This window comes from Symphalangus syndactylus, chromosome 1, assembly GCF_028878055.3.
Source record: "Symphalangus syndactylus isolate Jambi chromosome 1, NHGRI_mSymSyn1-v2.1_pri, whole genome shotgun sequence".
Taxonomy (NCBI): Eukaryota; Metazoa; Chordata; class Mammalia; order Primates; family Hylobatidae; genus Symphalangus; species Symphalangus syndactylus.
The window spans coordinates 7,487,351-7,506,385 of NC_072423.2; the positions used below are offsets into that span (position 1 = coordinate 7,487,351).

The 19,035-nt window shown below is 49.7% G+C and overlaps 1 protein-coding gene across 6 annotated transcripts in view; it reads right to left on the reverse strand.

Moving 5' to 3' along the window:
• Positions 1-15,316: 15,316 nt before the first annotated feature.
• The window catches only part of NFATC1 (nuclear factor of activated T cells 1), a 129,042-nt gene continuing 125,323 nt past the window's right edge, over positions 15,317-19,035 (reverse strand). For all 6 annotated transcript variants that reach the window (XM_055295824.2, XM_055295806.2, XM_055295815.2 and 3 more), the window contains one exon: positions 15,317-17,096. In XM_055295824.2, the coding sequence (XP_055151799.2) occupies positions 17,094-17,096 (3 nt within the window). In that variant the 3' untranslated portion in view covers positions 15,317-17,093. The remainder of the gene's footprint in view (positions 17,097-19,035) is intronic.

Consider the following 19,035-nt stretch of genomic DNA (forward strand, 5'->3'; position numbering starts at 1 on the left):
GAGTGGGTGGATGGATAATAGATCGATTGATGGCTGGGTGGGTAAACACATGGATGGATAATGAATGGGTGGGTGGGTGGGCAGATGGATGAATAAATGAATGAATGGATGGATGGTGGATGAATGATGGGATGGATGGTGGATAAATGGGAATGGATGGATGGTGATGGGTGGATGGATGAGTGGTGGAATGATAGATGGATGAAGGATGGGTGAATGGGTGGATGAATGAATGGATGGGTGGGTGGATGCATAAATAATCGGTGGATGGATGAGTTAATAGATGAATGTGGCTAAACAGATGAGTTAATAGATTAATGGTGGCTAAATGGATAATGGATGAAAGGGTGGGTGAGTGGGTACATGGATGGGTAGAAGAATGGATGGATGGATGAATAATGGATGAATGAGTGGGTGGATGGACGGATAAGGGATGGATAATGGATAAATGGGTAGGGGGATGGATGGGTAGATGGGTGGGTGGGTGGATGGATTGATGAAGGGATGAATGAATGAGTGGATGGATGGGGGTAGATGGATGGATGATGTATGGATAATGGACAGATGGGTTGGTGGGTGAATAAATGGATGAAGGGAAGGATGACTGGATGGATGGGTGGGTGGGGGGGGTGGATGGATGAAGGGATGAATGGATGGATGGGTGGGTGGATGAATGGATATGGATGGATGGATATGGATATGGATGGATAATGGATGGAGGGAGGGATGGATGGATGGATGGGTGGGTGGTGGATGGGTGGATGGATGGATGGGTGGATGGGTAGGTGGATGGATGAAGGGATGGATGGATGGATGGGTTGGTGGATGGATGGGTGGGATGGATGGATATGGATGGATAATGGATGGAGGGGTAGGTGAATGAATGGAAGGGTGGATGGGTGGATGAAGGGATGGATGAATGGGTGGGTAGATGGATATGGATGGATAATGGTGAAACCCCATCTCTACTAAAAATACAAAAATCAGCCAGGCATGGGGGTGCATCCCTGGAATCCCAGCTACTAAGGAGGCTGAGGCAGGAGAATCACTTGAACCCAGGAGGTGGAGGGTGCGGTGAGCCAAGATCACGCCATGGATGGATGGATGGGTAGGTGGATGAATGGAAGGGTGGATGGGTGGATGAAGGGATGGATGAATGGATGAATGGGTGGGTGGATGGATGGGTGGGTGGATGGATAATGGATGGATGGGTAGGTGGATGAATGGAAGGGTGGATGGGTGGGTGAAGGAATGGATGAATGGATGGATGGATGGGTGGGTGGATGGGTGGGTGGGTGAATATGGATCGATAATGGATGGATGGGTAGGTAGATGAATGGACAGGTGGATGGATGGATGAATGGATGGGTGGGTGGATGGATGGGTGGATGGATGGATATGGATGGATAATGATGGATAGATAGGTGGATGGATGGATGGATGAAAGGATGGATGGATGGATAGGTGGGTGGATGGATGGGTGGATGGGTGGATGGATGAAGGGATGGATGGGTGGATGGATGGGATAGATGGATGGATATGGATGGATAATGGATGGATGAGTAGGTAGTTGGATGGGTGGATGGATGGATGGGTGGGTGGATGGATGAAGGGGTGGATGAAGGGATGAATGGATGGGTGGATGGATAGATATGGATGGATAATGGATGGATGGGTAGATGGACGGGTGGATGGATGGACAGGTGGGTGGATGGATGGATGAAGGGATGAATGAAGGGATGGGTGGGTGGGTGGATGGATGGGTGGGTGGATGGATGGATATGGATGGATAATGGATGGATGGGTAGGTAGATGAATGGATAGGTGGATGGATGGATGTGTGAGTGGATGGGTAGGTGGATGGATGAAGGGGTGGATGGGTGGGTGGGTGGATGGATGGATGGATGAGTGGATGGGTGAGTGGACAGGTGGGTGGATGGTTGGATGGATGAGTGGATGGGTGGGTGAACAGGTGGGTGGATGGTTGGATGGATGAGTGGATGGGTGGGTGGACAGGTGGGTGGGTGGGTGGACAGGTGGGTGGATGGTTGGGTAGGTGCATGGATGGATGGATGGATGAGTGGATGGGTGGGTGGACAGGTGGGTGGATGGATGGGTAGGTGCGTGGATGGATGGATGGATGGAACAACCTATTAACACAGTGAGAAAGTCCTGCAGCCCACACGTTAACCCTGTCAGTGCCTTCACCTGTAGACTGGGTATGTGACATGCCTCATTTCCCTCTCAGAGCAGCTTTGAGGATCAAATGAGGTAGCACACATTTGAAAAATACTCTGACAACCATAGTTGAGCTACATACATTAACTGTTATAATCTAGATTAAGTGGTGTCTAAATTTGTGAAAAGTCTATATTAAAGGTTTTTTAAAAAAATTTTCCTTTATTTCTTTCAAGTCTATGTCATTACGAGAACTAATTGCTGATAGCACATTTTCAAGTCAGGTCCTGCTGGGACCTCCAATGAATAGGAAAAAAAATCTCATAATTAGCAGCCTTATTTGCATGCAAACAATGAGTATTCCGAAAGTCTTTAAAATGCTCCCATGAGGAAACACTTGCATTCTTGTTTTAAGGATTAAATTGCTTGGCAAACCCCGTTCTCTCTAGAAAGTCAGAAGGTAAACTTGAATCCAGCCAAATCATCATTAAGTTCCAATTATTCCAAATTCCAAATTAAGGTAGTCTCATTTAATAAGGTTTCCAAGTACAGTCCACGAAGACACAAAAATTAGAACCATCCGTGAATTGAACACCCTCATTTTCTGGGTAGACACACACAGGCAGTTCCGTGGTCAGTCTCCAGGTTCCATGCTGCGGGAGGTGGCCGGTAGTGGCCCTCCCTGCAAAGCAGTGTGGCCTTGGAGAGGCAGCGGCCGAGCCAGGCAGCAGCGTGTGGGGACATCAGGATGAGAAAGCGCAGTGCGGCTGGGTGGAGGCGGCAGATGGGAAGAAGGGAGCTCCCGGGACACTGACAGCCACCCCGCCACCCCGAGCTGTGTGGGAGGAGTGGGGAATGCCCACGCCAGCTGGACATGGATACATTTTTGTTTCCCTGTTGCTGTTTTAAAAACTGTGAAAACCTCCTGTGTCTTCCCCAGGATTCTTTTGTTTTTCCTCCAGGTAAAAGGCACATTTGGCAGCCAAAGCTGTTTTTCAACCTCTGTTTGATGCTTTCCCTTCCGATTAAAGTTACAGGAGGCCCCGAGGCAGAGCTGGTGATCACAAGCCTCTCTCTTGGCTGGACACGCAGTTTTTATTTGAATAGCATTGTTGTTGTATGGTGTAAAATGCAGGGACAATGGAAGATTGACTACTGCACTGACTCAAATTTGGCCAAGGAAGCTCTGAGACATCAGCATCAGAACTTACGCTTTCAGCCAAGAAGGACTAACAGGGACCAGATTTACCCTTGCATAAAAACAAGTTAAAAAATGGACAAAATATCTGAAACATGTGTTAGGCATCAGACACCAGGCACCGAGAGACCGTGGTCCCTGAGAGGGGCAGGCAAACAAGGTGGGGCCCAGTGCACGGCGGGCGCGGGTTCCAGCCCCAGTGCAGGGAGAGGCCCCAGGCAGGACTGAGAAGAAGGAGCCAAGTCCAGGGAGGAAACAGAGGCTGGAGGTCTCAGGCTGGATCTCCAGCGAGGAGAGCTGCCTGGAGGGAGGGCTCTGAGATCTGCAAGGGGAGCCCCGAGTCTTCAGTCGAGGGTTGACCAGCCCGAGGCTTCGGGGAGCAACATGGGGTCTCACTCAGAGCCGGGAGTAGCCCTCGTCCCGCCGCCCACAGTGGAAACACTCGCAAGGCACCAGTCAGTGTCCTGAGAAGGGCTTTGTCTTCACAGTGTGAAAAATTAGTTGGAGACTAAACACTGCTCAGGTCCCACCTGACGAAGCCTAAAAGCAAGGATGACCCAAAAGGATCACCACCTTCCAAAGCTCGAGATGAACACCCTCCAAAGCTCAAGAGAACGAGGCAGAACTCACAATGTCTAGCACCTGATCAGAAATTAGCAGCATTCAAAGAAGCAGGACAGTACAACCTAGAAGAAGAAAATCGAATCAGTTAAACCAATGGTGAACGGAGCAGATGAAGAGTTAGCCACAAGACAGTAAAATAGTTACTATGACAATCTTCCCGCATTCAGGGAGTCAGAGGGGAGGCGGAGCATGGAAGGTACAAGAATTCCCAAACCAAACTTCTGGAGTGGAAAGCTGCAGTGCTGGAGTTGAAAGGTATAGTGGGCAGGCTTCACGGCAGATGAGACAGTGCAGAAGGAAAAAGCCGGTAAATTTGAAGACGTGGCACTAGCGATGATGTAAAATAAAAACAGAGAAAAGGTTTTTATTTTATGTAAAATAAAAACAGAGAAGGCCGGGCACGGTGGCTCACGCTTGTAATCCCAGCACTTTGGGAGGCCGAGGCGGGCGGATCACGAGGTCAGGAGATCGAGACCATGGTGAAACCCCATCTCTACTAAAAATACAAAAAATTAGCCGGGCGTGGTGGCGGGCGCCTGTAGTCCCAGCTACTCGGAGAGGCTGAGGCAGGAGAATGGCGTGAACCTGGGTGGCGGAGCTTGCAGTGAGCCGAGATTGCGCCACTGCACTCCAGCCTGGGCGACAGAGCGAGACTCCGTCTCAAAAAAAAAAAAAAAAAAAACAGAGAAAAGGAAGGGAAGGACGGGCATGCAGATTAAGATGGAAGAAATGGCCTTATTTGTAGATGACATGATTGTCTGCACAGAAAACCAAGGAATCCACAGCAAAACTAGGACTTATAAGTGAATTCGCAAGCTCACAGGATAAATGTCAACCAACAAAAGTCAATCGCATGTCTATGTACTAACACTACACATGCGGAAATCTAAATTAACAACACACCATTTACAGTTGGTCCGAAGAGAATGAAATACAAGATACAAATCTAACAAAACACATGGAGTATCTGTATGCTGAAAATTTTAAAAGCTGATGGAAAAACTTCTCTTGAGAGCTAAATATATGAGACGTACCATGTTTGTGGACTGGAAGACGTGAGACAGTAAACGTGCCAGTGCTCCTTGGATTGGGCTACGGGTTAAATACAGTTCCCACTAACATCCCGGCAAGGTGCTTTTGTAGATATAGACATACTCATCCCAAAGTTTATAGGGAAAGACACAGGGCCTAGAATAGCTAAGATAATTTTGGAAAAGAATAAAGTGAGAGAAATCGCTGCACTAGATTTCACGACCTCCACGGTGATGGTGACGCTGACCGGGTGGTACTGGGGACAGACAGGCATGGAGGCCAAGGAAATAGGATAGAGAGCCTCGCTGAGAGCCACACCTTGCCCAAAGCACACACGTGGCTGTTCTGCAAACAGAGCTGGAGCAACTGGATGCGATACGCACAGGGAAAAGGGACCCTCGGGCTGAGTTTTACATCTTCTACAAAAATATAACTCAAAGTGGATCACAAACTTAAAGCTCAGGACTACAGAACTTGTAGAATAAGGCCCAGGAGAAACTCTTCCGGACCTGAGGCTGGGTGAAAACTTCTTAGGCTTGACACCAAATGCACGACTTGAAAAAGGAAAAATAAAAAATTGGACCACGTTGAAATGGAAGCTTTTCTCTCCTAAAGATCCTTTTAAGAGACTGAAAAGACAAACTGCAGACGGGAGAAATGTATCTGACTCAGGCTCGCACCTAGGATGTATAAGGACTCTCAAAACCCAGCAGTAAAAAACAGACAGATGGAAGTCCCCAGGAGAGGTTCACCAGCTCCAGATGTGTCCAGATCCAGAGACGGCAAATGGTGCGCAAAGGCATCCAGCGTCATCAGCCGTTAGGGAGGTGCAAGCTTAGGCCGTAATAAAGTATTACTGCACACCTGTCAGAACGGCTAAAATAAAACCAGTCACTCCTGCATTGCTGGTGGGAATGTGAAATGATAAAGCAACTCTGGAAAATTGTTGGGTAGTTTTAAGAAAAGCTAAGCATGCACTTACATATGACTCAGCAACTGCACTCTTGGGCCTTTATCCCAGAGAAACAAAAATGTGCGTTCACCAAAACCCCGTACACCACCAGCGTCCACAGCAGCTTAAGTCATAATAGCCAAAATGTGGGGAAGAAGAAAAGAACTCAAATGTCCTTCGGTGACTGGCTGGTGAAACAGACTGTGGTATGTCCACACCATGAAACAAATGGTGGTATGTCCACGCCATGAAATAAAGGAGCAAACGCTGGACGCAGGTGACAGGTGGGTGGCAGGAGAGCTATGCTGAGTGAGGAAAAGCCAGTCTCAAAGGCTGCAGACTGACTGCAGGTCTAAGACGTAAATTGTGAATATGGAGAGAACATGACTGGTTGTAGGGGGCTGGGGATGGAGGAAGGGTGCAGCCTTGGCTCCAAAGGGGCAGGAAATCTCATAATAGAATATTCTGTATCCTGACTTTGGTGGTGGTTACATGAAATACATTTGAGGAAAAAGTTGCATAGAACTATACACACCCACAAATACGTGCATGTAAAGCTAGTGAGATCCACATATGCCCTGTAAGTGGCACCAATGAAGTTCCAACAGGACCTGTCTGTACTACTTTTTTTTTTTGGCAACTTCTTATGAATCTGTAATTATTTTAAAATTAAAAAATTAAAAAGAAAACAGACAAAGTAAAGGCTTTTTCACATATGCAAAAGCCAACATAATTTACCACCCCCAGATCTGTACTACATGAACGTTAAAGGAAGTCCCTCAGGAAAAGTAAACTGGGTGGAAATCTTGATCTTCAGAAAACAGTGAGCCATGCTGGGAAGGGATAAATGTGAAATGTATATAATTTTTTATTACTTAATCTCTTTAAAAGATAACTTACTCTTTAAAGCAAAATATTAAGAATGCATTGTGGATTTATAACATACACAGATGCAAGATGTTTGATAACAATTGCATGAAAGCTGGGTACAGGGAGGTGGAGGTCTGCATTTGGGAGGTTCTTATCCTATTCACCCTGTGGTGACAGCACTCGAAGGTAGGCTGTGGATAAGCCAAAGAGGTTATCTGTGAACTCTAAAGCAACCACTAAAGTATCACAACAAAGAGATAGAGAGATAGAGATAGAGACAGAGAGATAGAGATAGAGAGATAGAGATAGATGATATAGAGATAGAGAGATACAGAGAGATAGAGATATATAGAGATAGAGATAGAGATAGTGATATATAGAGATAGAGAGATAATATAGAGATATAGAGAGATAGAGACAGAGAGATGATATAGATATAGAGATATAGCGAGATAGAGATACAGATAGAGAGATAGAGATAGAGAGATAGAGATATAGAGAGATGATATAGAGACATAGAGAGGTGATATAGAGATATAGAGAGATAGAGAGATGATATAGATATAGAGATATAGAGAGATAGAGATACAGATAGAGAGATAGAGATATAGAGAGATGATATAGAGACATAGAGAGGTGATATAGAGATATAGAGAGATAGAGAGATGATATAGATATAGAGATATAGCGAGATAGAGATACAGATAGAGAGATAGAGATAGAGAGATAGAGATATAGAGAGATGATATAGAGACATAGAGAGGTGATATAGAGATATAGAGAGATAGAGACAGAGAGATGATATAGATATAGAGATATAGCGAGATAGAGATACAGATAGAGAGATAGAGATAGAGAGATAGAGATATAGAGAGATGATATAGAGACATAGAGAGGTGATATAGAGATATAGAGAGATAGAGAGATGACATAGATATAGAGATATAGAGAGATAGACATAGAGAGATAGAGATAGAGATAGGGAGAGATAGAGATAGAGATATAGTGAGATAGAGAGATAGAGATAGATACAGATAGAGATAGAGAGATGATATAGAGATATAAAGAGATAGAGACAGAGAAATAGAGAAATAGAGATAGAGAGATATATATATATAGAGAGAGATATAGAGAGATAGAGATATAGAGACATAGAGATATAGAGACATAGCTCAGACACCAACAAAGGAGAAAAAGGGGTATCATAAAAATACTTGATGTAATCCAAAAGAAGGCAGAAAAGGGGAAACAGGTATTGGATCAAATGAAAAACAAGAAGAGCATAGCTCTAAATCTAACATGATCAATAATTAGATTAAGTGCAATAGTCTAAAATACCCCTCTCGGAGGCAGAGATGATGAGATTGTACAATAAGTAAGACCAGATTAGATGCCTGCAAGAAACCCACTTTGTGTAGAAAGATATCCAGGCTGAGTTTCCCTTACCCTAAATGCTCAGGACCAGAACTGTTCTGAATTTCAGATATTTTCTGGTTTTGGAATATTTGCATTACACCAGTTGAACAGCCCAAAGCCAAAACATCTGAAATCTAAAATGATCCAACGAGCATTTCCTTGGAGTAGAAAGTTTCAGATCTGGGGGCATTTTGGATTTTAGAATTTCAAATTTGAAATGTTCAATCTATACTTGGGTTAAAGGTTTAAAAATGAATAAATGTCTCTGATGCATACTAATCAAAAGATTGATTAATATCAGACCAGGCAGATTTTACAGCAGAGTATTACCAGGGACAAGGGGAGAAAATTCATGATAAAGGAGTTGATGAACTTGGAACTCTCAATTCCAAATCACCAACCTTCAAAATACACAGAAGAAAACCTGACAGGGCTACGAGGAGAAAGAAACTCACAAATTAAAGTCTGAGGCCGAAACGCCGCTCTCGTATCTCTTAACAGTGATTGATATGATGAGGAGACGGAAAGTCAGTCAGGAGCTGAAAGTCTTGAACACCAGCACTGAGCAGCTTGACCTCACTGAAATTCTGAGAACACTCCACCCAGTAGCACAGAAGACAGGTTTTTATCGTGCACTCAGGGACGTTAGCAAGATGGCCTCCATTCCGGACCATGAAACAAGTATTAATGCATATAAAAACCAAAATCATATCAAGTGCATTCTCTGAACAACAATGGAATTAAGTTAGAAAACCTGGAGATTCCCAAATATTTGAAAACTCAACACTTCTCAGTAGGTCAAAGAAGCAGTCAAGTGGAAGTTAGAAAGGATTTTGAATTTAATAAAGTGAAAACAAACCACATTTGTGGGATGGAGCTAAAGCAGTATGAAGGGCACCTTATAGCACTACGTGCCTGTATCAGAAGAGAAGAAAGTTTCAGATCGATGACCTCAGAGTTTACCTTAAAAAACTAGATAATGAAAATGAAATTCCAAGTAAGCAAATGTAAGAAAATAATAAATATCAGAGTTTATGATATTTGCAATCAGAAGCCTGTTCTTTGAAAAGATCAACAAAATTGATAAACTTCCCGCCAGAATGGTCAGGAAAAAAGAGAGACAATGCACATGGCCCAGGTCACGGGCGAGAGAGGGGACGGCATCTGGTTCTGTGCGTGCTGGAGGATAGCAGAGGACCCCGCGGACACCTTTATGCGGATACATTATCCAGCTGGATGGAATGGACACATTCTAAAGGACATCAACTACCAAAGACGTAAATGTCAAAACACAACGAACACTGTATCTATTAGAGGAATTAGTAATCAGCAATCTTCCTGCAGAGGAAACTTCAGGCCCAAATGACTTCATGAACTCCACCACACCAGTTTTACACAGACTCTTCCAGAAGCCAAGAGGAGGCACTTCCCAACTCATTCTGAGGCTGGCGTTACTCTGGAGCCAGAACCAGACAGAGGCGCTAGAGGAAGAGGCCGTGCCGCTCACCGACCCCTCGGGTGTGGGGTGTCGACTGTCGGGCAATGCGGTGAAGGGAACGCGGGTCTCCATCGCTGACTTGATCGGTTTTTCCACTCTTACTGTTTTCCTGCACCTACTGTCAGTTTAGATTTTAAAGGCCAGGAGAGTGATAAGAGCAGGGAATAAAGGGAGGAAGAGATTTAGGAGGCTGTGAAGGGAAGAGAAGGATTTGGGAAGAAGGTTCCAGCATGACTTAGACCTGCTTAGACATTAGAGTGTGAGAGGCAGTTCTCAAAAAGGATTCCTGAGTTCACTGTCTTGTAGCTCTGCTATTCCCAGGCTGAAACTAAATCCCCAAAGGAGCTCCTGAAAGCTATCATTTAAAGTTAGGCCACTAACTATACTGTTCCATTAATTAAGGAGTATTTTAACTCAACCCTCTTTTTTACTAGACACTAAAAAATTACTAATTGCTTATCGGGTTGGAATAGAACCCGCTTATAGTGGCCTTCCATGGAGACAGCATCTCAGAGAATTTGCTAACAGTTTTAGGATTGCTGTGAATCTGAGCCCTGAGAATTGTGGGCAAATTGGAATGTGTGGAGAGACACATGGGTGGTTGGAACCCGGAGGTGCTGGGACCTGGAGGTGCTGGGATCTGGGGGTGCTGAGATCCGGGGGTGCTGAGATCCAGACATGCTGGGATCCAGAGGTGCTGAGATCCGGGGGTCCTGGGATCCGGGGGTGCTGAGATCCGGAGGTGCTGGGACCCGGAGGTGCTGGGACCTGGAGGTGCTGAGATCCAGAGGTGCTGGGACCCGGAGGTGCTGAGATCCGGAGATGCCTGTGAGACGTCAGCAGAGCCAAGTGCCCACCCAGCTCCGGGGCTCTCAACAACCCCCCTTCTGGGGATGCCAAGGTGGGCTCCCTCCCCTAGCCGATGCCTGGTGCCACTCACACAGCTGTGAGGCAAGATCTGCCACCCATGACCTTCAGGGAAACCCTCCCCTTCCCAGCCTCAATTTCCTCATCTGGAGAATTGAAGGGGTGCCTCCTTTGCCACAGTCCCATCCTGGAGGCTGAGATCCATGGTAGGCAGGACCCCCTGCCAGGAAAACAGTGCTAACCCCAGACCCAGTGAGTGAGTGCATCATGCTGTCTGCCGGAAGGGCTCAGCGCACAGCCGTCTCCCATAAGAACCACACCCAGGAAGGCACAGACATCCCCACTGCAGAGAGGGTGAGGTGTCTGCTGAGAGCCCACAGCCACGCCGCACGGACAGCATTCCAACGGTGCCACTGGGGGCCTGCTTTGCCTCTGGGTAGGACCTGTCCCCACATCTGTGCTGGGCAGCATGAGAGTGGCATGGTGTTTGGGCTACCCAGAGACCCCGTAAGGCAACATTCACACTACCAGGGGTCTGTGGAGTCAGCAGACCGCTCAGAAACAAACGTGCAGTTTGGAAAAGGCACCTCTGCAGATTCTCGGCTGGGAAGAGCCCTGGGGGGTGGAGTGGGAGCCCAGAAGACCGTGCCCCCAATGCCCCAGAGTGGGCACGGCAAGGAGGGGAAATGGCCCATGAGAGGCTGAGTGCTGTAGGCCTGAATCACCCAGCTCCCACTGTCCGGATGGGACCCAGGCCGCCCCCAGCTCCCCCCATGTCTGGACGGGACCCAGGCCGCCCCAGCTCCCCCGCGTCCGGATGGGACCCAGGCCGCCCCCAGCTCCCCCCACGTCCAGATGGGACCCAGGCCGCCCCCAGCTCCCCCGCGTCCGGATGGGACCCAGGCCGCCCCCAGCTCCCCCCATGTCTGGACGGGACCCAGGCCGCCCCAGCTCCCCCGCGTCCGGATGGGACCCAGGCCGCCCCCAGCTCCCCCACGTCCAGATGGGACCCAGGCCGCCCCCAGCTCCCCCGCGTCCGGATGGGACCCAGGCCACCCCAGAATAGATGCTCGTGAACATTTCCCTCCTTTTTGGGAGAAGGGCAATGCCTGCTGGACACAAAAGTGCTCTGCGAATTAAACTATTCACAGCAGCAGCAGCGCATCCGCCCTCAGGCCGCACTCCGAGGAAGGAGCCACTCTGCTCTGTCCTGCTGGGAAGATGGGACCCAAGTCCCCCGTGCTGAAAAACTCGTCCATCCCAGAGAGAACAGCCACGTGGAGATGGTAGTCGCTTTCTGACGACACAATCTGGAAAACGCCAAGTGGCTCTGCAGCTGTGTTTATAGAAAGGTTGGGATGCTGAGTTCTAGGGTCAGCAGGAAAATCGCTGCATAGATGTCGGCAGAAGCCGCTTTCCTCATGAAAACATTCACTGGCGCGATTACGTCTCAACACCGGAGTCCTCACCACGGCTTTTCTCTAATTTATAAGTGAAGTAAAATGAACGTGTGTCATCTGGGGCTCTGTGGGCACCGTCGCGGCGACTCAGACGCTGCATTTAGGTCCTGGCAGAAACCCAAGGCAGGGGGGTCTGCTGGAGGGGGCTGCAGGCGGAGACAGGTCTGCCGAGGGTTGGGGGGGGCTGCAGGCGGAGATAGCAGGGTCTGCCGGGGGGAGGGGGTTGCAGGCGGAGACAGGAGGGTCTGCGGGGGGGGGGGGGCTGCAGGCAGAGATGGGGGGTCTGCAGAGGGGTGGGGGGGCTGCAAGAGGAGACAGGAGGATCTGCCAAGGGGCAGGGGGGCTGCAGGAGGAGACAGGAGGGTCTGCCAGGGGGCAGGGGGGCTGCAGGAGGAGACAGGAGGGTCTGCCAGGGGGCTGCAGGAGGAGACAGGAGGGTCTGCTGGGGGGCTGCAGGCAGGCACGGGGCACAGCCAGGGGGACTGCAGGCGGGCACTGGAGGGGTCTGCTGGGGAAGCTGTGGGCGGGCATTGAGGGGCTGCAGGCGGGCACAGGGTGGGGGTTGGCCGGGGGGCTGCAGGCGGGGTCAGCTGTGGGGTCTGCTTTCTGCTTTGGTATAAATGAACATTTAGTCATCTTCTACCTAACTTAATTTTTTTGGCATAAATAATTATAAATATGATGTGCCTCACATATGTGATTCCAAATTAGGTTAGTGAGCCAGGATCTGTCTTAGGGATGGATAATTTAAAACTGAGAAGGAGAAAACAGTTCCTCAAAAAGTTAAACATACAATTACCGTAATACCCAGGAGTTCTACTCCCGGGGAATATGCCCCAAAGAATTGAAAACAGGGACCTGAACGAAAACCTGAACACCAGCGTTCACAGCAGTGCCGCTGATGACAGCCAGGAGGTGGGAGCCACCGTGTCCACCAGCCGACAAAGGACCAGCATGACGTGGGGTCCCCATCACCCGGGGAACATGACTTGGTCATAAAAAGGGATGCAATACTGACCCACATGACCACACGGATGACCTTGGGAAACACAGATGACCTTCAAAAACACTACGGGGAAGACGCCTGCCACGGAGGGCCCCACGTTCATGATTCCATTGGCATGAAATGCCCGGACAGGCAAACCCAGGAAGGAGACGGGGAGCAGCTGCCGAAGGCCACGGGGCTTTCTCTGGGGGTGACAAAAATATTGTGGACATAGAGATGGTGGCTACACAACCTTGTGAATGTACAAAATGCCACAGAATTGTATGTTTTAAAGTGGTTGCTTTCACCTTATGTGAATTTACAATGTTAAAAAACCCACAAAGCTGGTCCGGGGCTTCTCTTAAAGAGGTTATTTTATCTCGGCGTCGGCGCACCCTGAGCTCGCGCCACTCTCACTCAGGTGTAGCTTGTTAATTTCAACACGGGACGTATTTTTAAAAATATTCACGTTGAGACGAGACAGCCTCCGGTGATGTCACTGGTGAGGACGCCGCGTGGGGGACGTGGCGGAATTGGCGGAAACAGCTGATTTTTTGGGTCCTTCTCTAGAAGCGGGGCCAGGGTGCGTCCCGGGTGGGGAGGGGAATGCTGGGGGAAGGGGTCCCAGGCTGTTCATGTAACGACATGCCCTAGCCAGGGCCAGAAGCTCAAGCACTTGGGTCTTTCCTGGGCTCCACTTGGCTCTGAGGGGAAACTTGATACTTATATTACTTTCGTGCTACCCAGTCTCCGCTCAGGAGCAAAGCAAACGTGGTCTTGTGCGCGGCTGCGGCTGCTTTGCCTCTGGCTAAGTGAGTCTCAGAAAACGCCCCATCCCTAAGTTTCCCCCAGGATTTCGGTCACCAAGGACCACATACTAGAGGCCAGCGAAGACCAGGAAGGTAGTTCTGCCGCCTCCCGAAGCTGACCTCTCTCTTAGCTTTCCAGGAAAACACAGTCTTGGTTCTGGTGTACACACGAGGGTGGCACACGTAACTGCCCAACAGCCTTTCCCCCCGACAGGCAGAACCTCTGGCTGGAAATCAGCCTGTGGGTGCATTTTTCTAATTACTCACAATCAACCTAAAAGGCACAAACACTAAGAGGATTATTCGCAGAAGCTCAACCTCTTCTGCAGAAACCATCACTTTATACATTCATAATTTTGGAATATTCTGCTACTGGGGTTGAGGACAACGAAGGAGGTTTCAAAAAGTCACTTTGAAACCAAGAAAGAGCTTCCAGTGCGTTCTGCATGGACAGCTCCGCCCGCTCCTGGCAGAGAGAAGCGATGGGCACGTGCTAGCCGCCTCTGGGTCGAACAGTCCAAGGCTCTGTTAGGCCCTGACTGGGGCCAGCTGGAGGAAAGCAAGGGCTTAACCAGCTCTCCCCTACTCGCTGAGAGCCGAGGGCTCCTGACACCTGCGGGGTCTCCTCCTGGCCCCCCCAAACGCAGGCCTCTGTGCTCTCCTCATACCACCCCACGAGGGACCTTTGGTGATGTTCTCAGGCTCACTTCAAATATTGTCAAGCGCAGAAAACCGGGGGACAGATGCTTACCAATTGCTTTAGGTGGTGATGACTTCCCTAGTCCTTTAACTCAATCTGTACATCTCTGAGCAAAAGAAATCAGAATTCTTGCATTTTATAAAGTCCTAAATGAAAAATGTTTCTGAAAGATGAGAACGATAATTACTGTAAAAGTTCCAAGTTTCATATTTTAACTCATGGCCAGGTAATAATTTCCCACCCGAATGTGAAGTAGGGAGCTTTGGTGGGGAAAAGGGGAAGAGCAGCTTCAAGAGGCGGGGAGAGATGGTGAGAACCTGCGGGTTTCCACACACGTTTCCTCGCCAGATGACTGTCAAATGGCATGTGACTGTGTGTGTGGCCAAAGCCTCACCCAGGATATTCCTTTGAGCAGAAACATTTGGCACTAGCAGGAATTCCTTCTCCACCTCGCCCGGATGAACATTTCTGAGCTGCTTCACTTACAGGGCCTGGGAACTATCCGGCGTCTCGCAAATTTCTACGGCAGGTTTTTACCTAAACATAGAAGAAAGGGAACAGCTCTCCTGGCAAGATGCCCTTCCAACGGCGAATGGCTGCGTCTACACAGCCTTCCCAACACGAGGCTCGTTTCACAGACGATCCAAGTACACGCAACCGAAAACACACTCCAAGAACAAAGCGGAATCTTCCACATGTGTCATGAACCACTCACAGACTACGCCTGTCCAGCAAAAAAATACGGCTTTATTGGGTCTATTTCCTAACTACAAAGACAGCTGACACAGACATCAAACGTTTCCTTTTCGATGACAGTCCCCTGAGAAAGGCTGCATGTGACTCCTACAATGCCGGGTGCAGGGTACCCAGCTGCAGGTGGGATGCGGCCACACGTCTTCACGGTTATGTGCAGATCGACGGGATGGCCTTCAGGTTGTTTCTTTCTGTGAGTGAGACACAAGAGACGCGATCGTGCCGGAGCGCACGTTACAGGCCGTTCCTTCTGCAGGAGCCCTTTCTCCATCAGTGACGTTCTGTTCAGTGACTTCACAGCCGGCGCCTCCACCCGCAGGTGCAATTCAGGCAGGTTCCATAAGGGGGCATTAATTCCTAAGGCACGAGTTCAGGTCAACCGTGTTTTAATGAATAAACCATGCTTTTTGGTTATATGGAACAATAGATCGCTGCGAGTAATCATACGTAATAAGAAATTAATTGTACAAAGTGCCCAGCAAAGCCTACACGAACCTACCTGTTAACAGTAACTCATCTGAAAACACACGACGCAGGGCTGGGCATTAAAGCGGCGTTTTTGGTTTTCTTAGATGAAGCAGAGAGTGGTAAGGCTTCTGTGAAACAATCATAACTGAACAAATATATTACACTTATGTTGCATGTTATTTACAATCACTTTCTAATGTTGCCGTCTGGTAACCTACAGCTACTGTGAATCACAGCTCCTGGCTTTCTAGGGTCCTCCTCGAATGCGCGAGACGAGAAAACGTATGGCCGTCCGAAGCGGCGATGGACGCCAGCAAGAGCAGCGCCAGGAGCCCCAGACGCAGGTTCCAAAACGGATGCCGGTTATTGCTGACAGGGAAGCCCTCCCGGGCGAGGACATGTCGGCTCTGTTATTATTTATACATAAATAGATGCCTAGATATGTACACACATGCAAATGCAGTCTATCCTGTAACAGGCTTTTCTGCTTTTGTCCAGTAACCTATCGATGTGCTATTCAACTTACTTGTGCTATGTTTGAAGCCAGATTAAAAACAAATATGCGAGCATGCGACTGTGAACAAGCCTACGGTTTCAACCGCACAGACGAGGGAAGCGCGTTACAAAAGAGCTGAGGTGACAGACCGGCAGATTCTAAAACGCACTGGGTAAGGCAGCAGGATTGTACGTGACAGCCCAGGAAATGTTCCAAATGTAGGAGACTCATATTAGGGTCCTCTCGCAGCCTGCCAGTGTTCTCTTCATCCATACAAAGGGTAAAACCTCACAAGGAAATGTGTTTACAGTTTCTGCTCCTACAAATACTCCTACAGTAGCAAATTCAATGCTCAATTCTATGATGCCCTGATGGTCTAGTTAAATAAGGCACTTCCAGTATTGAACCCCAGGGGTGCCAGAAGGGCTGGGTGTGGGGTCAAACTGCGTGTGGGCCGTTCCCATGAAAGGCCCCTGCACGGTGGGTCTCCCGTGCTCAGCCCAGCCACCTCCCTTCTGTTGTCATGAGATGACTTCTCCTCCAGGAGACACAGTGGTCTCCCTTCCTCCCTGCTTTCCTTCTTGTTGGAGGGCCAATCTTTGCACGTATTAATGTTCAGCTCCTGGCATTCAGTCAGTTGGAGGTTCTGAGTGGTACCAGGTGTGCGTTCAGTTTATTTATTCAAAAGTCTTTGCTGAAGTCAGCATACCCCCGCTGAACTGAGTGCTCCAATGTGGCAACTAGGAGTGGGTGCTCGTGCTGGAGAGGTCATTTCGTATTATTTCATTTACTGTAAGAAAAGAAAAATTGAGAAAGTATTAGGGAAACACCATAAACATCAAAGCAGCGCCCCCAGCCCTGCTCCTCATCAGTGACGCTCACACCTGTGACAAGGCATCTCCCCAGGAACCCGCGTTTCCTCCTCGGTCCCGCCCTGGTCCATGAGTGTCATGAGCCAGTGGCCAGCTGCCTCGGCAGTGAGCTGGGGTCACCAGAGTGACCGCCCTCATCCCTAGCACGGTGCCAGCACGTCTCTGACAGCCAAAGTGCAGGTGCCAGGTGTCAGCCGCGATGCCGGGAAGATGCCGTGGCTGCCTCTCCACGAACCAAGCGACCCACAGGTCCACACCAGCACTTCTGCGGTGTCAGCACCAGCGTCGCCTGAGCCTCCCTCTCAGGCTCTTCCTGATTTTTATTTCCCTTTGGATGGCGCTGTCCCTAAGTCCCCCACAGGCCAGTGACGTTCCCCATCACCTGTGACTTCTGGCAGATGCAGAGGAAACGAGCGGCACCATTAGGGCCTTTGTGAACTGCATGCATCCCCGCTCCACCCACCTCCTGCTGTGGCCGCCCTGATGGGCGCTGAGATAGGGGATGTGCCACCAGCACTGTCGCCACGTCCCATCTCCCTCCCAGGTTCTGGTGGGGCGTGCGCTGACGTCACGGAACTGCCCGGGCTTCCCTCTGCAATGGACTGGAGCGCCCAGAGCCCAGATAAGCCCCATGTCTTTCTGCAAAGGTCCCGGCCTGTCTCAGGGTGGCTTCCTGGAGCAATTAGTGGGTGTGCATTTCATCACCCCACTCCCTTCCCTAAATTCCCTTTCAACAACCCCCTGACTATTTTTAAGAATAACAATAACAAAACACAGATGGAGAACCAGGAATTGTGTCATGGGAACTGATAACGGAACACACTGGCACTAAGCTCCAGGAGGAATCCTGGCTGCAAACACACACCCAAGGCTGGCTCGCCCAAGGCTCTGCGGGGCCAGAGACCCGGGCAAGCAAAGGTACCCCACATGCCCGGCCCTGCCAGCCGCACCTCCTGACACGGCGCCCACGGAGGGTCCCGACTCCGTCCTGTGTGGGAGCTCAGCCTCTGTAAAGACACAGGCACACGTGGGCTCCCCGCCGGCCCTGCTCAGAGCCACGCTGATCCTGGGCCCTGCCCAAGACGGGACCTGGCACTCAGCCACAGGACGCAGAGCCAGGCTCTCTGCAGAGGGCTCCGCCCCCAGTGCGGAAGGCACCAGAAGGAGCCCGTACTCCCGTCCCTCTGTGTGACTCTTCACAAACACTAATGAGGATAACGACAGGGCCCAGGGGCTCGCAGGCTGCTCCCGGACTGGCACACAGGACCTGACTTGTCCCGGAGTGCGCACAGCAGCTCCTACACCACAGGCACTTTCCGTGACACTCGGGCGGCACCGTGGGGCCTCGGCACAACACGGAGGGAAAGAGGGCTCTGTTCTGTGTGGGGGTCGCAAGTCCCCACCCAAACGCCCTGGGCTGCTGGTTCCTCACTGTCCTCCCGCCCACTGTGCTGCTGAGTGCAGCGGCCCTCAGGAGCTCCATGCCCTGCTGTGCTCGGCACCCGTGGCATGAGACGGAGATACCTGAGAATTTGAGACCAGTTAACTCCTTTCCCATTGGGCTGGTTCAGCCTTGCTACAAAAGACGTCTGCAAAGAGGCAGGAGGAGCCACCTGCCCAGGAGGAAGACATGGTGGGGGTTCCGGTAGCTCAGAACAGGCCCCACCTGTGGGGAAAGGGAGGCTGCCCAGTGCATGAAGAGGCCGGGCTCAGGTCCTCATCCAACCCCGGGCCAGCGGAGCTCAAAAGAAAGGACTCCAGTCAGAACAGTGATTGTGGGGTTGAAAGAGGCCTAAATGATCTACACAGGGGAAAGGTGGGGACACTACAAAGAAATAATGAAGCCATGAGTGGACC